The sequence below is a fragment of the Amphiprion ocellaris genome, chromosome 15 (assembly GCF_022539595.1).
Source record: "Amphiprion ocellaris isolate individual 3 ecotype Okinawa chromosome 15, ASM2253959v1, whole genome shotgun sequence".
NCBI lineage: Eukaryota > Metazoa > Chordata > Actinopteri > Pomacentridae > Amphiprion > Amphiprion ocellaris.
Genome location: NC_072780.1, coordinates 10,299,575 through 10,323,347, shown reverse-complemented (window position 1 = coordinate 10,323,347; position 23,773 = coordinate 10,299,575). Strand labels below are relative to the sequence as shown.

General features: G+C 38.7%; 2 protein-coding genes across 2 annotated transcripts; both read right to left on the bottom strand.

Annotated features, from left to right (window-relative positions):
• Positions 1-1,548: 1,548 nt before the first annotated feature.
• sytl1 (synaptotagmin-like 1) lies at positions 1,549-13,536 on the bottom strand. Its single transcript, XM_023269051.3, has 15 exons — positions 13,364-13,536; positions 11,382-11,504; positions 8,750-8,901; positions 8,526-8,640; positions 8,383-8,440; positions 8,255-8,291; positions 8,134-8,174; positions 6,505-6,624; positions 6,210-6,376; positions 6,006-6,108; positions 5,602-5,763; positions 5,149-5,227; positions 4,950-5,049; positions 4,268-4,473; positions 1,549-2,032 (listed from the first exon to the last, which is right to left on the bottom strand). The coding sequence occupies exons 2-15, from the start codon at positions 11,501-11,503 to the stop codon at positions 1,890-1,892; spliced, it is 1,605 nt and encodes a 534-aa protein (XP_023124819.2). The 5' UTR covers position 11,504; positions 13,364-13,536; the 3' UTR covers positions 1,549-1,889.
• Positions 13,537-15,954: 2,418 nt separating this feature from the next.
• Positions 15,955-22,257, bottom strand: cd164l2 (CD164 sialomucin-like 2). Its single transcript, XM_035947593.2, has 9 exons — positions 21,940-22,257; positions 21,443-21,529; positions 21,156-21,248; positions 21,017-21,046; positions 17,954-18,040; positions 17,613-17,705; positions 17,481-17,525; positions 17,145-17,298; positions 15,955-16,919 (listed from the first exon to the last, which is right to left on the bottom strand). Exons 1-9 carry the CDS (start codon positions 22,016-22,018, stop codon positions 16,913-16,915), a joined length of 675 nt encoding a protein of 224 aa, XP_035803486.1. The 5' UTR covers positions 22,019-22,257; the 3' UTR covers positions 15,955-16,912.
• Between the last annotated feature and the right edge of the window lie 1,516 nt (positions 22,258-23,773).

The following is a 23,773-nucleotide window of genomic DNA, read 5'->3' as shown; positions in this document are numbered from 1 at the left end:
ACAAGTAACCGTAGTCCCTGAAGGGCTTGTAAAGGCAGAGGGTAAAATGAATGTAGCAAAACATTGGGAGAGATCCTGGAGGGCAATCTGATGCAGTCTACAAGAGAATGATAATTTGACAGAAGATTTGTCTTCCAATGACTCGAAGCATACAGCCAAAACTACACAGAAATGGTTTAAAGAGAACGAACTGAAAGTCTGGAGTGGCCAAATGAGAGCCCAGATCTCAATCCATCTGCACATTTGTGGCTGGATTTAAAAACAGCTGTCAATCCCTGTCTAACCTGACAGAGCTTAAGCAGTTCAGCAAGAAGAATGTGGTAAATTTGTAGTGTCCAGACGTGCAAGTCTGACTAAGATCTATGCACACAGGCTCAATGCTGTAATTACAGCCAAAGGTACATCTACTAAGTACTGACTTTCAGGGGGTGAATACTTACGCAATGTCTTATTTTGTATTTTAAATTAACATTGCTTTCTAGAAATCTGTTATTACTTTAACATGAAAAAGTTGGGTGATGATTTGTGTTAATTGTAATTTTCATCTAGCCAGATGTTAAGTTAGTCCTAAAAGGGATAGTAAAACAGCAACATATAAAATTAGTCCAGGAGAAGAAGATAGAAACCTCTAGTTGTTGTACAGGGAAGAAAACTTAAAGGAGCAGGTGGTTAAGCAGACAAATCCCACAGTGAAGCAGCCTTCAGTCAGAATGGTGATTGACATTAGATTATTAGGATACAGCTATAGTGATATATAACTATAACCACATAACTGAAGAGTCCCTCTTAAATGGCTTATTATGGAGAACCAGTATATTCATTATTGCCCTTGTGGCACTCAGTGCTCAAACATAAAGATCTTGACAAAATGACCAATGACTCATAAAAAGATATTCACATTATACTGTGTCTAACAGAAGAATAGGTATTGGATAAAATAAGCACAGCAATGGCAAAAATACTGGAGTTGTAGAATCTAGTGTAAACAAAATAAGTGCAACTAATGTGACCATCTGATGTGAGATGCATAAACAAGATTTAAAACACATACAGCCTTGTAGTGGAGACTTTATATGTTGCTTCACTTCAGCTCTATCTTGAGGCAGAACGTTAACATTGCCATCTGCTGGAGATGACGTCTGACTCATGAGGAAGCCGTTACTCCACTGTCTTTTCCTGATATATAGGAGATAAATAAATAGCTGAAAAAAAGTTTGTTTTGAAGTGAAAAAAAGAGCACCCTGTTTCTCTTGTGCTCATGAACTTCTTTGCTGTTCCCTCTGTGATTTCCCTGTTTAGAGAATAAGTATACAGTCTGACCACAGGGTGGCAGTCAGCCAAGCCATTCAAAAAGAATGGTTAATGCCTTTTCTTATATTAACTAGAAATCTAATAATTACAAGTATCTGAAGAATCTGACCGTATCTTCTTTTAGAGTGAAATAATAGCAATGACACCATTACTGTAAATTAGTCTCTCTGTGGTTATTCACTTCTAAAAAGCATCATCTCCTTTATGTAATCTCAGTAAGTAAACCAGAACACTGCATGATTCATCAGTTGATATTTAATTAATTACCTACAATGCATTACACATGTCTTCATCATATTATACACAGATTGAACTAAAAGATGCAAGTAAAAACATATGAAATGCAGACAGGTTTGATTTTAAAGCTAAACATTTCTAATCTACACCATGAAGTCACAATATTGCACCGCTACTGCTTTCTTTGTGTGTTTTATGAAAAACAGAAACAAACAGTCTATGTGTGTGTGTCATTGTGACAGTTAAATGTGCCCACGTGAAGAGGGTGGCCTTTCAGTCCGAACATCATATGAACCAACATATGAAAGTGCGTGTGTGTGTGTGTGCAGGACATGTCTGAGTCACTCGGACCGATGTGTGAGGTTAGTTCTGATTGGCAGTGTTGTGTCGATCCAGTGGTTTGGGTTTTCGATCATGGAGGTCCACACAGTAACTTCCTCTTCTGTGGAGTCCATCCAGCTGACAGCCTCACCGTAACTCTGACCTGCCATTAAAAACAGCCCACACAACTGTTTAATACTGATGCTGCGGGTACTACCAGTGAGTCATTAGCTGCGAGCACACGCAGCTTTTCTTACTGAAGAAGTAGTTCCAAAAACTGACCACTCTTCCTGTACAAACGTGCACATATGCTGCATTTCCTTGTGCTACTTGTGCAAACCACACTGCTATTAGTGGTTTGCTGTCAGTGCAGGCTTGCCTTGAAAAGTAAATGATTTCATCGGTAGACTACAAATAGAGACAATACCTTACAGAAACTAAGAAATCAGAATTATAAACAATCTCAATAGTCTACAGTCCTGCGTTCTGAATACTACAACTTTATGCTGAAAAATTTGTTTACAAGAAGGAAACCCTCAAAGTTGTCACTTCCTACCACAATACTGACAAAATCTTGATCACAGTCAGACAGAAGATGGAGCTCAGCTGTCAGTGATTTGATCTTAAGCACTACTCACTCCATGTCAACCACAATAACACCAACCATGAGCAAAACAACACTGTCAGTACTGATGCAAACAACCTTATGACTACTAGATTATCTGATATATATATATGTATGTATGTGTATATATATATATATATATATATATATATATATATATGTATGTATGTGTATATATATATATATATATATATATATATATATATATGTATGTATGTGTATATATATATATATATATATATATGATTATCTGATATAACTGTTTTCCATTATGCACACAAATATAAGTTCACTGGTAACACCAATTTCAGCAAATGTCAACCACAATAACCATGAGCAAAACAACATTATCAGTACTGCCGCAAACAACCTTATGACTAATAGATTATCTGATATAACTGTTTTCCTCTATGCACACGAATGTAAGTTCGCTGGCAACACCAATTTCAGCAAATCTTGCAGTCTGTGTGGCAGATTTCAAAAGCAACCAACTCATTAAGGGATACTTAGCGATGCACAGTGACACTGAGACACAGTGATGACCTCGCTCTGGTGACACGACCATCTGAAATGCCTGGAATGCCAGCGGGACAAAATTCAGCCCAACAGGAAATACTGGACTGAAATATTATCACACGCCGCTCCTAAACACCACGGCAGAGGAAACCTGATGCTGTATGCATGACACCGTCTACAAAGCTGACCTCACAATAAACCAACCATGCAGCAGCTCCTTTAATGTCACATCTCTGGATACAGAAAGTGCTGCAAACCTGCAAAATGTCAAATGAGACAACACTGAATCTCAAATCACAGCTTTATACAAAAACGGGGCAAAAAAAACACAAAAAGAAAATGTTGTCAAAGCTGAATTTAAACAGGTCAAGTCTCCAGTCAACTACTGACTTAAATAGACGAACAAAGCAAGCATAAGGGAGCTATTTTAAAAGTAGCGAGAGGGTTGAGACATGTTAGATAAGAGATAAGATCTGCTGCATAAAACAGGCTGGTATCCACAAGCACTGCAGCACAGGAGAAAAAAAATGCTGTCCCTAGTCGCTTGTGACTCTTACAGCATTAACTCCACGCCTTACTGTCGACTAAAATATTGCCCATCACAGAATATATTCACAATAAACCTAGAAAAACACAAGAAAAGATACGGATAAAAGCTTCAGTGTTTAGTAAGGGTGTTTAAAGCAAAGATCCATGATTAAAAATCTGCTTACTTCTGCTATCCATGGTCTACTGTTTGAAACTAACGTATTTCAGAGAAAGTTTATAGTAATCATGATATTCAAATTGTGGTATTTCAAGGTTAGTACTCAAAAAATATTAAACTGTATGGGAAGTGACTGTACTTATGGAAGCATTTGAAACACAAACAAGAAACAGCACCCTATACTGAAAACAAAAAAACAAATATCAAGAGTGACAGTGACTCAGCTGGTGAAGTAATCACATGATTGGTGGCTCAATCCCTCCCAATCCAAAATGTCGTTGGGCAAGACAGTGATTTTGACGTCAGGCAAGCACCCTGCTGTGCTGCCATTACTGTATGTGTGAATGGGAAGGTAAAAAGTGCAAAACATTTACCATTCGAGAATGTCACATTATTACAACTGTGTGTTATTTCAGTGCAAAATTATATGAAGTCTTGCTGAACGTGAATTTGTCTTTGCATTCGTCCCTTTTGTATTGGAAACAGCTGCTCTTTCGTAACGCAAATGTAAATAATACTATCAAAATGCACAGAGCAGCAGAGATTCTCACCGCTTCCACAGCTCAGACGGATCCCTCCTAAGATATGTGTCTTTAACCCTTCGCGGTGCCAGACGGTAAGCTCAGCGCAGGCCTCTCTCAGGTCGCTGGTCTGGAAGCCGTCGTACACCATGGTGTGGTTATAGGTCGGGCTGATGGAGCGCTTCACCACCCGCGTCTTCTGACCGCTCTGTCGACTGGCGTCTGGGAGTATGTAGCTTGCGGGGTGCAGAGAAGGAACAGTGTGATTTTAAGAGTAAAGAAAAATGTAGGCGAAAGAGCAAAACTCATATAAAACAGGGCAGATTTAACTCCTGAAAATGAGCCATGTCTCTAAACAAAATAAGATCCAAATGTAAAAGATGATCTTATAGGACAAGTGATCTCATATGAAGCAAATAATACAATTATAATACAATGAACTCTTAATTCCAGATACATGGATGTGCATGTGAAAATACAGGAATGATGAATCCTAAAACAATTACAATTTGAAATAGCATTCAAATAAATATCATAAGTAAAATTCAGAAAAACATCATAAATAATCCCAAATGTATATGTGAATATAGAGAATTGAGATTAATTATTGCTGAAAATATAGCATCCGGATTACAGGTCGTGCACTACAAATGATACCAGGATGGATTAGTGAAGACACAATGTGAGGCAGTGTGTCGCAGAGCTGACACACCTTCTCACAAAGGAGTCTACAGCGCCTCCTTTGTTGGACAGGAGACCTTGAGCCTCCCGAAGCCAGATGTGGAGCTCTCCTGTCAGAGGCAGACCGCCACCTTAAACACACAGAGCGTACGAGACTCAGGTGACTGTGCTATAGGAGTCGAACATAAAGTGCATATCCACGATGCATGTACAGTATGGTTTCTGCTCACCCTCGAATCCATCTGGGATGAATTTAATAGAGAGCATGATGTTCCCTCGACTGTTAATGGAGTCTGGGCTCAGATAAACCTGTGAACAGAGAGTACAAAAAGTACAAAAAAAAAAGATTAAGTCATAGGAAAAGACAACAAAGTAAGTGGGAAGAGAGGCAGACGTGTGGAAGCTAGGAAAGATTAAGGTTACATAAAACCTTAGTTGAAATTCACAGCATGTCTTCCTCTCCCTTCAGCTCTCCCAGACACAAGAGACACTCCTCCCCATATTCTGTGTTTCCAACAAAGCTGCCAAAACTGCTGCTCACACAGACACCCAGACACTAAACAAACGTACACGCTGGCATCACAGTGTTTTGGTAAATATTTATCTGGGGATATTCAAACGTGCATGCTAATTTAATGTGACTACGCATTTGCATGCACGCACTGGCGTCAGGTCTGTCCTACCCGCGGCTGCAGGTCCTGCCACAGCGGCTGCATGCAGGTCCAGTCCCAGAGCCCCAGAGAAACCTCCACCTCCCCCAGAAACACGTTCCTCCCCAGGGGCTCGGCATGCCACACGGAGAGGTTCAAAGTCCTGCTGCGCAGCTCGCCGATCCGCACTTTATACTGAAAGAATCAGACAGTTAGTACATAACAGGATAAAGAGAGCAAGTGCAGGACAAAGCATTGCAGGATCTTGCATTCTGTGACAAAGAAACACATCATAAGTGTGTTCTGTCATCATACAGTATGTTAAATGGCTGCGGTGCATGTTGCAGGCCGCATGGAGAAGAGCCACGGGACAAATGGCAGATGGGGGATTTGATTGCTGCTACTTTATGTAATATGTAAATGAGAGAGAGTCTCACTCGGAGTGTCTGATCGTAGACTGGGTTTAGTGTCTTCTTCTTCACTGCAGTCTTCTTCTTACTGTGATTTGACTTGTCTGGCAAGAGATAGATTTTTACATATCTGTGGAAAACACACACACATACAGTGATAGATTCAGTGCATGACACTAATGATTCATTATGCACATTCGCATGCACGCGCACGCACACGCCGTCACTTACGGGTCGGAACGATTCTTGCGTGCTGAAGCAATGTCCTCGCAGCGATACACTCTGACTTGCAGCTCCTCCTTCTGGGTGTCGTAAACCAATGAGTACTGGATGCGGCCCCTCACCTCCACCACTCCGAAATCCCCCGAGCTGAACAGACTCATCATGCTTCCACTGAGCTATAACACACACACACACGCGCGCACGTAAAACAAAGAACAGCCTTTACGTCACCGTCCCAAGCTGAGTCATCTTGCGTCGCCGGATAGTCAATTAATCAAATGTGAGTGTGTGCGTGAGTGTGCACCGTATAGGCCGAGTGAAGGCTGCTGGTGGAGCTGCTTGTTTTCAGAGACGCTGGATCTGGTTCTGTCAGGCTGCTGCTCAGAGAGTCACTGTCTCCACTGTGACCGTCAGTCAAGTCATCCTGAACACACACACACACACACATACACACATACACACACACACACACACACACACACACACAGCGTCATACTTAGTCACATCTGTCATTTCATTAACTAGTATATACAGTCACTTCAGAAAGTATTCCGACTCCTTCACTTTTAGCACATATTCATATTCATCAATACACTCTGAAGACTAATAATGACAAAGTGAAAACATGATTTTCAAACTGTATTCAGAAGCATAAGTCAACACATTGTAGTAGCCCCCTTGGGAGCAATTACAGTTTGGATTCTCCTCGGTTAAGTCTCTGCAAGCTTTGCACATCTGTATTTGAGCAGTTTATCCCCCTAAAGCTCTATCAGACGACAGGAAGCATCTGCCATTCCCTCTGCAGATGTTCTCTAGGGTTTAAGTCTAACTTTCCCAAAGCAACTCAAGGACAGATAGGAGTTTTGTCCTGAAGCCATTCCATTGTTCTCTTGGGTGTGTTATTTGTGTCGCTTCTTGAATAATTTCTGTGTTTGGCTGCATTCATAGTCCCTTCATGTCTGACCGGTTTCCCTGCGCCTGTGATGAACCCCTATAGCATGATGCTGCCACCACCATGCTTTACTAAAAGATGGTATCAGGCAGGAGATTATGCAATGCCTGGTGTTCAACAGAATTGGTGTTTGGAGTGCAGTGAATCTTACACTTTGGTCTCATTATGGTTGAATTGCAGTGTACTGATGGCGATCTCAGAGGCACTAATTGAGATTTTGTGTTGTGTCATTACCTTTCTTCAAAGCGTGCATGACTGAATTACTCCAATATAACAACTTGTATAGCATAGAGAAGTTTTGCAGCATTTGAGCAGAGTCTGAGGTGAGCTGGTGTTCTCAAGCTGCAACAAAAATTGAAGCGGTGGGAGGAGAAAAAGGTGGGATTTCATAGATCTGCATATTGTAGAAGAAACAGTGTAGAATTACATCTAAGCAATTTAAAGGCATGAAGACATTACTTTTACTTTTTCTATTCATAAACATATATATGAATGTTTGATACACAGAGATGTGGTTTTCGAGGTTTATGCAACAGAGAGGGACTTGAGAGTAAACAGGATGCATCTGACCAACATCAGGAATACAATGGCAAAGGGTCTGAAAGACTTCATAAATGAGGGATTTCAGTTTTCGATTATAATAAATTTGAAAAGAAAATGTTTTCTCTTTGTCACTGTGAGTTATTGACAGTAGATTGATGAGAACAAAGGCGAACAAAGGTGAAAAATATCAATTTAAAATGAAATAATCAACAGAAAGTGCATAAAAAGTTGTCTAAATACTGTATGGTGCCACTGTATGCATATTATTCTTAAACTACTCTATGGAATAAACAAGGCAACATGTTTGACAGAGCCACACATCAGAACTATTTATAACAGTGTCTGCTGTGAATAGGAGGTGGAATAGAGGCCATCTAAACAGTGTTTACCCCGGCCATTATTCATGGTAATCTGGGTGTGTGGGTGTGGTATAATCACCTCAGGCTCCTCTGAGTGGCCATTACTTCTCCTTTCGCATTCTGTGAACAGAACGATGAGTTAATGATGGTACAGAGTGTGCTAAAGAGGCATAGTGGCAGTGGAAGAGAAACTTTCATACCTTTGGGTGACGCGGAACCATTTCTATTCTGGTCATCCTGTAATTTAAGATGATTTATTGGGATTTAGATGACTATTTAGAATGCATTTTAAAAGATATGAAGGGAAAACATGAACGAACACACAGACCTGAACTAGAGGAATGTTTGTTCTGGGTGCAGGGATAGACTTCAAATTTCCTTCAATCCTGAAAACACAAATAAGAAATTGGAAATGCAGCTATGCACAAAAGTTACAGGCAGGGATTTACTCTGACAGACGCCCTCACTAACCCTTCAATCTCATCTTCTTTGCTGTCCTTCAGTCTTTCTTCTGCCTCGGGAGACGTGTTGCTGTTGTTGGTGGTTTCCTCTCGCTCTCCGTTGAACAGTTCATTTAGGGGCAAATCTGTTACCATAGCAACAACCACAGAACCATCACTGGGATATCCCCATAGCGGTGGGGAAAACAGCCACACTGGCCAACGATGAAAGCGCTGCATTAACGGAAAACTGACCTCTGCTCTTGGTCTTTCTGTGGCGTATTGTGGCGCAGACCAGGTCGCAGCCCGAAGATTGACTGCGGTGGCGTTTGCTGCGCTCCTCGCTGAACCATGCGCCCGAGAGGAAGCGCAGCCGTGCCGGATCTGTCTCCGTCTGCTCGAGGATCCTGCAGCGTTGACAGGAGGCCAAGTTCAGAAAACAATCACAACCTCTTGTCTGCAAAACACAGCTGATGACAGCGTACGTCAGAAACACTCGCCGTTGTCACTTCTGCAGGTTAAAAGACAAACACATGCGTCAGCTCTGCTATTACAAAAAAGCGTGACCTGCCAGGTTCCGTTTACATAAACAGCATGACGTTTTTTCCTTGATGCACCTGATATTCAAATGACGTGTCAATAAATGAAGCAATTGCACTATGGAAAATTGCCATGTCTGATTAATTATTTCACCAAATAATGAAGGAAAATTGCCAGACACTCAAATGTCAGGTTGTGCTGCTCCAACTCCTTTCATGTCACTGTAAATTGAGTAACTTTGTATTTGTAAGATGTCACCTTCAGGCCAATTTTCTGTGTTTTAAAAAAAATAAATGACAGATCAGACAATCAATGAGAAAAAAACAACAATACTCAGATAATAATATCTAAGAATTGAGAGATTAAAATGCTTCAGTCATTTTTAAACAAAGATTTCAAATTTTTCATAGTTTTAGCATCTGTTGTGAGAATGCCCTGTTTGTCTTTCTTTTCAGTTTTAGACTGCACAAAACAGATATTTCAAAGACATATCTCTGGAAATGACAATGGACATTTTTATAGAACAAACAATCAGTTGATAAATTAGAAAGGATACTGAGAAAATTCATTGATATGAGGACTATAGTTGGTTGCAGCTATCTACACTGCATGAGTGTTTCTCAGATACAGAAGCTCTTCTGTAGGCAGAAATCATTTAAGTAGTTGCGTTAAAACTGAAGTGTGTCAGGCAAAGAGAATTTGACTTTGCTGGTTACAACATAAAATGCACTAATTTTAGAAGTGTACTACATGATGCAATTAGGCAATCAATATTATATATAATACAATGTTCTCAGACATGTGACTTGTCCCTTTAGAGCTGAGGTGTCAAACTCATTTTAGTTCAGGGGCCACATTCAGCCCAATTTGATCTCAACTCCAAATTTTTCTCTTTGTTTTAGTGCAAAAAAGTACATTCTGGCAAAGTACACATTTAATGAACTATCTTTTTACAAAACATTATGAACAACCTGAAATTTATTAAGCAAAAAAAGCGAAATTTCGACAATATTAAGCCTCGGTTTATCATTTGTGTATCACAACTTACAGATTACAGTGTTTACAAAGGCACAAAACATTTAGTTGCAGAAATCTGGAACTGAACAATATAGTATTTTACAACTTGCCATGATCTAGAAATTATATTAAATTCCCATTAATTTCCACATCTGTGTAGTAATCCTGACACCACACCACACAAACTAAAGTGGGAACTATTAAGGAAGAAGGTTAAGCTGTCCCCCTGCCTGGTAAATGTTGAAAATTTATACACAAAAATGCATAACAGTTGTAGAAGTGCATCAACAGTAGGGTTCAACCAAACCAAACTCTGGCATACAAAGCTGCTGACTCACATTATATTGCACAATGTTCAATGTCTTTAAATATTTTCACAGGAAGTATTCATTTTCACCTCAGTAATTTTTACACTTTGTAAAGTCATCCTGTGGGCCAGATTGGACCCTCTGGTGGGCCAGTTTTGGCTCACGGGCCTTTTGTTTGACACCCCTGCTTTAGTGGGACACAAGTTATTGTGAATGATCACCTTCATCCTATCTTCCAGAATAACAATTCAATTCCCAATTCACAGGAGCTCAAAAAAAGATTTGATAAAAATGGTAAGAAGCATACACTACAGTCTTCACCTGATCTCAACTTAACACATACAGGAGATTCAGCACCAGCAGTGCCTTCCAACACCACCATCAGAACACCAGATGAAGGAACATCTCTTGGAGGAATGATTCATTCCTCTGGTGGAGTTACAGAGATGTGTGTAATGCATGGCAAGGAGCAGAGGAGCTGAAGGTTCGCACTGGCCCAACCTCACAGAGACATTTTATGTTGGTTTTCCATTTTATTTATCTCCCGTCTCTATGTTTGCAGTCTGACTCACTGGATGTAGATTGCGGGTATAAACCTGCCAGTGGCTGCACATTTCACGTGGCGTTTCAAAATTCCCTTTACTAAAGAGCTGCCTCCAGGCTCCAACCTACCACACTGAAAATCTGAAGTCCTGCCGAGGACTTGGATGATGCAGTAAGGCAGCCTTGCTATTTTTTTTTTGGTTTATGCCATTTTAAGGATAATGTTCGCCCTTCTTGTGTGCAAATGTTCCACCAAAACAAATCTCCAAGCATTGTTTAGAAGGGACACTGTTGTTGCATCCTGGGCTTCACATTGCCCAGTACAATTGTGAAACACAATGAAGCCAGATCAGAATGATACTGAGGAGCAGCCAGACCATTCTGAAGCACAGAATGGTCTGGCTATGCAAGGCTAGTATGTTAGTGTTAATGAATGGCACCAAACTGCCTCCTCAAGAGATTAAACAGTCACCTCTGACCTTACGCGGCCTTCATCACGATGACGTAACTCCAAGTCACGTTGTAAAACCTCCAGGATGGAGGACTGCTCCTCCTCCGTCAGGTGGCTCAGGTCCAGAGATGAGTCAAGCCGCTCCTCCATCCTGAGAGAGAAGTGTGTGTGAACATCATGCTTAAACAAATACAGCATACCTGGTAATCTCTAATTAATCAGTGTACTGTCACCGTTTTTTAATGCTGTGCCAGAGTAGAAAATAAACATACAATATATTCACCTTTTATTGTATTCACTTTAAAAAGTTCTGAAATCTAAACCAGGTCTAGTGCAAGGTTGCTCCTGTTGTTGGAAGTTTTGGAGCAACATTTTGGCTGCAAACCAGTATTTCCAAAACATTATTGCCCCATAAGGTCTCATAATGAAACACAGTCTACTGGCACAGAGTGTTTCATCTGAATAATTTTAAATGCCTGAAGTAGCGAAATCATCCAGTGTTTCATGATACACAAATACACGCAGTATTACATGCAGAATTGGTATATTTTGTCTTCAGTTTTATCTATAAATCATTTTAAAACTTCCAAGCTACTGCCTCATCCCTACCCGCCCTCTCCAAACATCACTGACCAAAAGACATCATGCAATAAAGCACTGCGGTATATTTTTTCCACACTTTGACCCTTTACACCATAAATATGATACATGCTATATTCAATACTACCTCAGTTTGTATGTCTAAAAGTAAGTGATAAATGTTTTTGATTGAGTGCATTCAGGTTAACAAGGTAGAGACACAGCGAGCTTAGAATTCCATTGCACTGATAACTTGTTTATGGTTGCATATGACAAAGCTCTTGAATCATTTGAATCTCAAGTCACATCAAGTTCATCTTTGGACGGTTGCCGACCCCCATGACGGAAACCACTGCACACTTTCAAGCTGTTTCCACCACTCTCACCACTTCCTGCTCCAAATACTCTTCTGCGGACGGCCTTGAAGAACTACAAAACACCTTCCACAAAAAGGTCAATGATGCTATTTCAGTTGATATTTCCTGATTTGATACTGAGGATGTTAACAACGATTATAATGTACAACCTGCTGCACCACGTGAAAGCAAACTCAACTGTTAGCTCCTTGTTAAATTGTAATGATCTGTTAATCTGCTGTCACATCATGTGTACAGAGTTACAGGCTGACTGCTGCTTAGTGATTTGATAGTGTTAGAGAACTAGGATCAGAAATAGGGACTTGAGGCCCTCTTAGGTATGAAGTTTAAGTCTAAAGAGGCTCCTTGGTCGACTTATGGAATGTAGAGTAGGCTCTGGGATTTAGAGGAACGCCTTTATGTCTCTAGGAAGCTGTTTTGTTTTTGAAATGCGCAATTAGTGATTAGGTCAAGAATGTATAAGATAAAAAAACTGTCACTTCATATTATAGATAAGCTGTCATTTGCCTCCACAACAATCACAAAAATAAAATATTTTTTGTCTGGGAGCCTTGAGGCTGCCTCTGAAACTAACGCATGCGCAAAGCTACTGTCTGTGCAAGCTTGTTAGTTCAACAAACAGGATATCATGCAATGGGTGCACCACAGTTTTCACAATCTATCACATCTAAACTCACACTAAAGCAATCACATGTTGCGTTTATATTGCATGATACTGAGTATGTGATATTTTACTCTCATAAAATGTTCCTGTGGTAACTTTTGCTCTGATGTAAGCTCAAATTTTGATTAAACTGTTTTTGCAAACACTATAATATTTAATAAAAAAAAAAAAATCTGACAGATTACCGAACATTTTCGTCTTGTTTATCTGCATGGAAGTTGTAATTTAGGTCAAAACAGGCACTTTCCTCATCATGAAACACCGCGAGAGACAGGACACCTGTCGCCAACAACTTTTTCCTTCTGGACCACAGGTTACAAACTCACTTCTGTCCGATTTACCCCCAGAAATACGCGCAAGGAAACATAAATCAAAAAGAAGTCGTGTTACCTTTACATGACAGCCTCTGCCGGTTCCATCTGCGAAAAGTTTGGTGAAAAGTTTCCCCGTGTGTTTGTGTGCGTCTGCGTCTCTGTGCGTCGACGTTTGTGTACCGAGTAAACGCAGTGAACACGCCCTCATCAGGACTGCAGTCAGCTGGGAGCACAGACGAGCAAACACAACACACACACACACACACACACACACACACACACACACACACACACACATACAGGGAGGGAGAGTGTGTGTGCTGTAGGGTGTCATACTGATATAATATATTTGTCAGACTGTGTGATTATGACTCACACACACACGGATGTTTCAGCAAATGGCAGGTTGGAGGTGGGATTTAACTTTCCTCCTTGTAGCAGTCCACACCTGCTAAACACACACCTGGCCTCAAACACTGAGGTTACACCTACTCTGATGTACACACTCACACACAGCAGAGTTCTCTGCTTGCTTTAAAGCTGAAGAAAAAAATAGTCAGCAGCAAGGAACCAGCTTTAATGTGGGATTGTGGTAATATGTGTGTGTGCTGGACTTCCCTTTCACTCAGTGGAAATGTGTTGAGGGGGAGGGTGCATTCAGAGTGGGAAAAAAGGCCCGTTTTCAGTCCTGTCCTTTGTCAACACACTTGGATGACAGCCACTGTCTGCTCAGTTGGGGAAACCTTTTTTTGTGTGGGCTTATTCAGGCCTGTAGGTCCCTGGCTCAGATGGAGAGTGGGGCGTCCAACCAGCTGTCCTGCTGCTCCCCTAAAGGCCTCCATCAGAGCTCTGTCAGAGCTGCACACTGGGGTTCACACCAACTGCCAGATATTTATGAGAGGACGGTGATTCTTATCAGCAGACGCAGCTGAATCAGTTCACTCCCACTGCTGGTATGGGCAAATATAGAAGTCAGCACATACTGCATGATCTGGATACACAGGAGTCTTTAGTGGTGGAGGGATCAGAGAGGAGATCTTTATGGAATCACAGGAGTGCCATAATAAAAGGTAAATCTGTTTTTTAAAAAATAAGGAAATAAATGTGTAGGTAGAAAGAGGAATACATTTTTAAAAATCTGTTCAAAAAAATAAGGAAACAGATGTGTAAATATAAAGAGGAATACATAAAAGAATAAATTAAAAAATGAAACTGTCAAAAAATAAAGAAATAAATGTGTAAATATAAAGAGGAATACATTTTTTAAAAAGAAAATTTAAAACATGGGAATATAAAGTTAAATTTTGTCTTTGCTTTTCCCTTTCCTTTTGTTTTTTCCTTTTTTTGTTTTTTCCAGGTTTTTTTTTTGTTTGTTTTTTTATTGACTACTCACCATGGACAGAAAGCCCCGCCCTAAGCCATTTGATTGACAGCTCAGGCCATCAACTAAAAGCAAAGGCAAAAAGGAAAAAGCAATGGCAAAATGGAAGAACAAAAGGAAAGAACAAAGGCAAAAGCAAAGCCAAAATTTACCTTTCTATTTCCATATTTTTTAATTAATTTTTTTATTTATTTCTCTTTATATTTACACAGTTATTTCCTTACTTTTTCACATATTTATTTATTTATTCTTTCATTTTTTCCTCTTCATATTTAGTTATTTCTTTATTTTTTAACAGATTTATTTCTTTATTTAATCTTTTATTTATTCCTCTTTACATTTACACATTTATTTCCTTATTTTTTAGCAGATTTATTTATTTATTCTTTTATTTTTTCCTCTTTGTATTTACAGTTATTTCTTTATTTTTTAACAGATGTATTTCTTTCTTTATTCTTTTATTTATTCCTCTTTACATTTGCACATTTATTTCCTTATTTTTTCACAGATTTATTTTTTTTATTCTTTTATTTATTTCTCTTTATATTTACACATTTATGTCCTTATTTTTTTAACAGATTTATTTTTTATTATGGTACTCGTGGTACTCCATAGCTTGATTCCATCGCTCTTGGCTCAGTACTATGGCAGTACATGGCAGCTTCGGGCATAGACTGAGACCACTGAGGAGGTCTTTCCCATCAAAAAATTCTGTTACTCCTCCTTATTCTGCAGGAATGACAGCTTAAACATCTGAACAATATCATCACCATTTGCAGTGTTACTTTTCTCAACAGTGTGTGCAGCATCAGTTTCAGTATAATGGCTAATATTTCATTTCCATGTGCAACATTTAATTTTTCAGTTACAATACTTCAGTTTCAGGTATTTTAAAATCATTTGCAATGATTCTTTATCATGAGTAATATTTTATTTTCATGCACATTATCTAAATTTCCAGCGCAGCATTTCATTTTCCAGGTAAATATTCAAATTTTCTATCATCATTATGTGTAAAACGTCTTTACTATTTTAGATAATTGCCAGTATTTCCTACTGCCGTATTTTAGCTTGCTTGCTTATATTTTCAGTAATGCATCCTACTTGTATCTTATTGCTTTTCTACTAGGCACTGCATCTATTCTCATTTTATGTCATTTTATTTTCTCCACAATATCTGGCAAAAGAATTTCATTTAGGAATAATAAAGTTTTCTTTTATCTTATCTTGGCTCTACATGCAACAAAATCCAAGACACAACACAAATACACACTGAGAAAAACAGGTGTTCATTCACAATTTATTCAGGCAATCTAATGGTATCACAAATCAAATTTATTGATATTAAACAACTATCTAACCAGCATTAACACGATCACATCTCTTTGAACTATTTAACCTGTATTAAATGTTTAAATCTAATATCTATATGTTATAAATGTGAGGAATGGAAACACAATTCTCCTCTATGACAACACATTTATGTGAAAAAAGAGAGACTCTAAGCTACTGACACTTCAAAACAAGAACACCCAAATTAAAGTAGAGTAACAGTAGAGCCATACTGGAGGCCTCAGATGTTAGAATTTTTTTTCCAAGAGACAAAGAGTCTTAAAGGAGGCCTCTTTGGAGCCTTTATTAATTTATTGCACTCACTATAAGTTAGCATAAGAAATAAATGTATTAGCTGCATAAATATTTAAACTTCTGGTTTCAAGAAAACACTATGAAGTTTTTAATCTGCACATTAAATATAGAAGTACTATTAGGTGATGGACAGCTCCAGTGTCTCATTTTTGATCTATTTTAGGGCTCTTAAAAAAATTCTAAATGCTTGCCATAACCTTGTCTGACCCAAAGGTCTACATGGGATTAGATCACTATTTTCTCATAACTGCACTGCACTATGAAAAGGACACAGTTGAAAAAAGCTCAATTGATCTGTTTGCAAAAGGACAAACATTTAGATTACTGCCAATGGAGATTTATTGTGGGTTTGGTCACGATCAGAGTCTTTTTGTTTCTCTGATTGCCGTTTGCAAGGACAGCAGTGAATGCATGCACAAACACTCTTACATAATGCAGTATTTTAAGAAAAATATCCTCTTATAATTACACCCATCCCCAAGGGTAGCATATGAGGACCAAACCAAAAATGACAAAAAAAAAAACTTGCCGTCACAACTGGATGAGTCACCGCTCTGCTGTCGTCCAGCCTTGTCAGTTTGTCCTTCGTGTATGTGGCTACTCTCTGTGTGAAGACAGACAGAAAAGTGAATGGACAGGTGGGATGTGTGATCAGAATCTCAACACGATCTAAGCTTGTGCTGCCGATTTGCTTTGTGCTGCACAGTGCATGTGTTGTTAATCATTCCTGCCACCAGAGACTGCTGTTGCACCAACACATCATCCCCCCCCCCGACACAAGCATGCAACATTCTCTGCTCCCTTCAACACCCACATGCAACAAACTCACATGGGGTCATAGTTGGTCTTCTCTTTGGACTTCAGGAAGCGCATGGCGATGAGGACGCCTGCCTGCACGATCAGAACAAGCACGATGCCTCCTATGAAGCTGGGCATGCTGAACTTGGCCTGGGAGAGCTGAGGGCGTGGATTTTGTCCATCACCTTGAAGGGGAAAAGGACAGAGTTTAGTGCTGGCAGGGATTTTTTTTTTTTTTTACTGGCGAAAATGGCTTGAGTGCCTTTGGGGGAAGATTGTACTGAGCTGTAGAGGTAATACTAAATGTCTGACGCAAAAGATGGGAGGGGGGAGAGGAGGATGCTGAAGCAGAAACAATCCAATTTACCTGAGTCACCTTTATCTACTCCAACAACAGCAACAGTCTCGACAACTGGAAAAAGAAATAGACAATAGAGTCTCTGAGTTGACAGAGAAAGGACTTTATGGCTTTTTTTTTTGTATGTGTGTTGTTTCTTACGTGGGCAAAGACCAGAATCTCTGGTCCAGCTGCAGTCGTTGCTGCTGTCTGCTACGTCGCCCTTATCAGTCACACACACGCCTGTATCGTTACCTGAAACAGGATAGATCAGGCATTTTTAGTGTGTGTTTGAGTGTGTGCCGGCAAACTAAATAATTCAGTTATCTTGTACAAACCAAGGGAGGTAAAGTTACAGCAGCTGTGATGATTGGATTACTATCAGAGGTCATTGGTGTGTGTGTGTGTGTGTGTGTGTGTGTGTGTGTGTGTGTGTGTGTGTGTGTGTGTGTGTGTGTGTGTGTGTGTGTGTGTGTGTGTGTGTGTGTGTGTGTGTGTGTCACCATTTGGACAAAGCCTCCAGACGCAGCCTGTCGGGTTGAGCATGGGGTCTCCGACACACAGGTCACATGACTGGGCTTGAGCACAATCTGTAGGAGGGCAGCTAACTGGTTAGTGTCAGTCAAACCCAATTTATTCACCAGCGCACAATTATCCTCCCACAGAAACACTGTAAAAGCTGCATTACAAGACGCCCTACCAGCTTGGACAGTGGAGAAAAAAAACGGCAAAAGACTGTAATGACAAAGAAAAGATGCTATTGGATTAGTAGCCACCTTCACAGTGAGTCAGAAGAGGATGCTGCAGTGCCGATAAGAAGCCAAGTTATAATCAAATAATGAAAGGAAACTGCCAGACACTCAAATGTCAGGATATCCTCCTTTTTATTTAATTTCTACATCACTGTAAATTTAATATCTTTGAGTTTTGGACTATTGGTCAGATAAATGCAAACAATTTGAAGATGTCACCTTTTCTCAACAAAATAAATAATGTTCATGTAATTATGTACAATAATCCAAAAAAGTCATTTTTCAAGCAAAGATTTCATAGTTTGAGCTTCCTTTGTGAGAATGACTTGTCTGACCGAGGTGACAGTGAGCTGAACATTTGAGAAACATTTCTGTGGGCCGGAGGAAATGAACATGATTGTGTAACAAGCAATTACTGATTTATCCTGAAAGAAAACTGAGAAAAAGAAGTGATAATAAAAACTATTACAGCTACTCAGCAGTGTCTGTACTGCATCTGAGTTTCTCAGATACAGCAGTTCTTCTGCAGGCAGAAATAATTCTAGCAGTTGAACTAAAGCTCACACAAGTAAAGCCAAAGACTTCCTTTTTTTTTTTGTTAACAAACTTCCTGATTCTCTGAATTTGCCAAAGCTTCAAACAATTCAATTCAATTTTTTTGTGTAGCGCAAATTCAAAAGATGTGTCATCTCAAAGTGCTTAACATAGTAAAGTACAGACCCAGTTTTAAAGGGAGAACAGAGATCCCAGTAATACAAAGTTGCCTTTGGATTCCCAATGAGCGACGGTGGGAAGAAACAAAAGAAAAAAACAGAGAATAGGGATGGGAAAAAGCCCTCAGACAGAACCAGGTTCAGGGAAAGCAGCCATCTGCCTCGACCAGTTGGGGTGAGAGCAGGAATGAGGGGGGTGGGGATGGCAGGATAGCAGATGGAGAGCAAGCAATACAAACAGAACAGTGACATTTTGGAGGTCAGAAGATAACTACTCAATGTTTTCAGCCTAAAGGACAATATATAAATGATGGACTTTTGCAGTCCATGGGATATGTCTTGCATACATTTTTATTAAAAGATTTTTTTCAAAAAAATCTGTTTTTATGTTCATTATGATCGTCTTTACAAATTCCATAATTATTTATTATGGAAACAATCATTTATTAATTAAAAAAAAAAGACTGGATATCAGTAAAATGTCAACTAAATAATTGTCCAAATTTAATAACAATCACCTTCTAATTAGCTGAACAATAATAAAATGAGCTTATTCAAAAATTGTTTTGATTGTGTTCTTTTTATTAAGTTGAGATAATCATGACAGATATTTCTTTTTGCTAATATATCAAATTTTATATGGAAAATAATTGTATCTGTGTCCAAGAAATTCCCCATTACAAAAACACCTCTCAAGGAAGTGTGTTAATTCCAGATCACATGACCTGCTCCACATGATGTCATTTCCTGCTAAAGAAAAGACTGGCAAGACTCCAAGGCTTTCTGAGTTATTTAATATAAAGTAGTGTGTGAATCAAGTGTGGATTTATTGCATGTCAACAAGTTTACTACAGTATCTTTATAAATCACTTTCAATTTAAATTTTACTCAATTGTATATATAATATTTAGAAAAATCTTTCTCTAAAAATGCCATGTGGTGTTTGGTTCTAGGTGCACATGTTGATTTTCGTTGTGAAAACAGCAAAAATGTCAACTATGATATCTGTCAACTATGTTACAAAAAGTCCCGCAATTAGAAAAGAGACAGATTAGAAGAAACCCCTAAATAAATGTGTATGAAAGACATATAGACTCCATGTGTTTTGTTACAGTGAAGCAGTTAACATCCTACCATGCTTTCTGACATGTAACTTATCTTGCAATCTGCTGCCCATATTTATTCAATTTTATTGGTTTTTATTTGACCTCATTACTTCTGCACTGTACTGTATATATCTTGCCTCTTTTGCATATGTTGGAATTCTTAATATAGTTTTGTTTATATGTACATTCAATTTTCTTATTTACTGTTGTTAATTTAGCTTGTTTCAATGCACCGTCCAGTGGCAGCTACTTATATTTTCATCATGCCCCCATGTATGATTACATTAAAGCTATTCTATTCTATTCTATTCTATTCTATTCTATTCTATTCTATTCTATTCTATTCTATTCTATTCTATTCTATTCTATTCTATTCTATTCTATTCTATTCTATTCTATTCTATTCTATTCTATTCTATTCTATTCTATTCTATTCTATTCTATTCTATTCTATTCTATTCTATTCTATTCTATTCTATTCTATTCTATTCTATTCTATTCTATTCTATTCTATTCTATTCTATTCTATTCTATTCTATTCTATTCTATTCTATTCTATTCTATTCTATTCTATTCTATTCTATTCTATTCTATTCTATTCTATTCTATTCTATTCTATTCTATTCTATTCTATTCTATTCTATTCTATTCTATTCTATTCTATTCTATTCTATTCTATTCTATTCTATTCTATTCTATTCCTTATAGGAAACACAAGATATCTTGAGTGATCAACATTTCAACTCCTGACCGCCCCCAAGAAAACACCAAATAAAGCGATATTTTTTGGAGAAATGATCCCTCCAGTGAAGTGGTTTATGTAACGCATGCAGAGAGCAGAGAAACTACAGGTTCACACTGACCTAACACCTCACTGAGACAGATTGATGTGTAAGATTTTAGTCAGCTGTTGTGGGAATACTAAACGCTGACGCAAGTGAGAGGGAGAGGGAGGCGGTGAAAGTGGATGCTGAGACGTAGATGTTTTTATTTACCTGAGTCACTTTTACCAGCAGCCTCGACAACTGGAAAGGGAACATGTCATTGGGTTACTGAGTTGGCCGAGGAAGATTTCATGGCCATTTTCTGTGTGTGTGTATGTGTGTGTATGTGTGTGTATGTATTGTTTCTTACGTGGGCACAGTTCAGAAATCCTGGTCCAGCCGCAGCCCGTACCGCTGTCTGCTGCATCTCCCTGATCAGTCATACATGTGCCTGTATCATTACCTGAAACATAAAGATCAGGCATTTTTAGTGTGTGTTTGAGTGTGTCCTGGCAAACTAAATAATTCAGTTATCTTGTACAAACAGGGGAGCTAAAGTTACAGCAGCTGTGATGATTGGATTACTATCAGAGGTCATTGGTGTGTGTGTGTGTGTGCATGTGTGTATGTGTGTGTGTATGCATATGCATGTGTCACCATTTGGACAAAGCCTCCAGACGCAGCTTGTCACGTTGATAAATAAGTCTCCGACGCACTGGTCACATGACTGGGCCTGAGAACAATCTGTAGGAGGGACCAAAGTGGCAGTTAATTGGTTATTGTCAATCAAACCCAATTGATTGGTCGATGCACAATCATCCTCCTCCACAGAAACACTGTAACAGCTGCATTACTGCAAGACATCCTAACAGTTTGGACAGTGGGGAAAAAAAGTAAAAGAGTGCAATGACAAAGAAAAGATGGTGTCGGATTTAACCTTTTGCTTCTCGACAGTTTAAGAGAAAAAAACACCCTTAAACGAAAATGAAGAGGAAGACAAAAGATGCAGATCAGATCAGACAAGAGGTCAAGGAAAGTTGACGTCAAATGCCAAACGTACAAAGCCTCACCAACGGGTTTCTGACAACACCAAAATACGCTGAGATGGTCATGCATTGGGGAAATAATAGCAAAACATGTGAATGAACCCATACCTGACTGTGAATACACAGATGGAACCACCAACAGAAGGATCAAAGTGGAACAAAGGACCTTCATGGCCAATTGCTGCATCCTACCAGCCACAGAGCAGCAACACCTGCAACTGGCAACCGCGAACTTTGGAGCCTGGAGTGGAATTAGTATCAGAAAAATAAGTTTTAAGTGGAAATATCTCCAGTGAGTCCTTTAAAGGGTTCCCAGCCAGGACGCAGAGAGAAGGAGAGATGGACAGAAGATCTGTGTAACATGAGCGAGACCAAACTCGGTTGCCTGGCAACCAATTGGTCCGCCTCAAGCCTCCTGAAACACACACCAGTTTGAACGGACTGACACCTGCTTACCTCAACAGGAGGCACGTGAACTCACACACCTGTATATGTCCTTATTAAAACCATCAGCAGTAGTGGACTGCTCCTTTAATCCACTGTTCCAAGTAAAGTTGTCTGCAGTTTTACTCTAAGTTTTTAATCAATTTCTTTTCTATTCTATTGTACAATTTTATCTTTCATTTTCTCATCTCTTGTTGTTTCAGCTGTTTTTTTTCTATTTCAATTATTCTATAAATCTGTGTACACTTTATCCAACTTATCTGTACCATTTTTGATCGATTTGATTTATTCATTTAATTTTGTTGACATATTTTTTAAAATTTATTTATGTATTTGTCAGGAAATTATTTCTGTAAGACAAAGACTGTATTTTCGCTGTTAGTTCGTACCACAAAATTTCCCAACACAAAATCAAAACTCAATAAGGCTTTAAAATCCTTCTAATTGTTTATTTGCAGCAAGGAGTACAGGCAATGGGTTACACCTGCACTGAGGCAGTCTCAGTGTCTTCACGAATACATATACAAGAAATGTCCCTCGCCTACACTCCTCAACTCTCTCCTTTTGATCGCCGGGGAAGCACAGTCTCGGTCATCTCCACTTTCACTCCAAGGTCCTCTTTATCTCTGGAATGCTAGCTTAGCGGATACATCTCAAACACTTCACTCTTTAGTCAGTATAAAGGTCACAACAGCAACTATCACACAGTTCAACAGATTCAGACTAAAATAAAATTTCATGTTAATAAAGCATAAATGTATTAATATGTATATAAATGTGTCTGCATATTTCCTAACAGTATGTATTTATTTATTTTACTTTTTTTTGCCTGCAAAGCATTTTGAATAACTTGAATAGTTGGACAAATGGGAATAAACTGCACCTGGTTCCCTAATTACAGATAATTTTGACAATATGTGTGCTAGAATAAATGATGATTTTATAATTTTCTCTCCCACTGAATTAAATAAATGCAAAAATTTCGTCATTAGGATTCTACCAAATTCCATTCTGATAAAGATAAGATAAGATAAGATAAGATAAGATAAGATAAGATAAGATAAGATAAGATAAGATAAGATAAGATAAGATAAGATAAGATAAGATAAGATAAGATAAGATAAGATAAGATAAGATAAGATAAGATAAGATAAGATAAGATAAGATAAGATAAGATAAGATAAGATAAGATAAGATAAGATAAGATAAACTGAATTGATCCAACAGTGGGGAAAGTTCAATTCAAACTGCCCAATAACTGTTGAGATATTTAATTTAGTGTTAAATTAGGGGACCAACCAAACTGCCAACCTCAGAATCACACTGCCACCATGATTAACAAAAATATTCCTGTTCCATGATATTTCTTCTGACCTTTTTCTTGCCCCAAAGAATCATTAAAATCAAAAACTTTGAGGACAGAAAAACACTCTTTAGTCAGACTAATCAAAACTCGTGTTCTCTCCGAGTCCACAACCTGTGACATGAGATTTCAAAA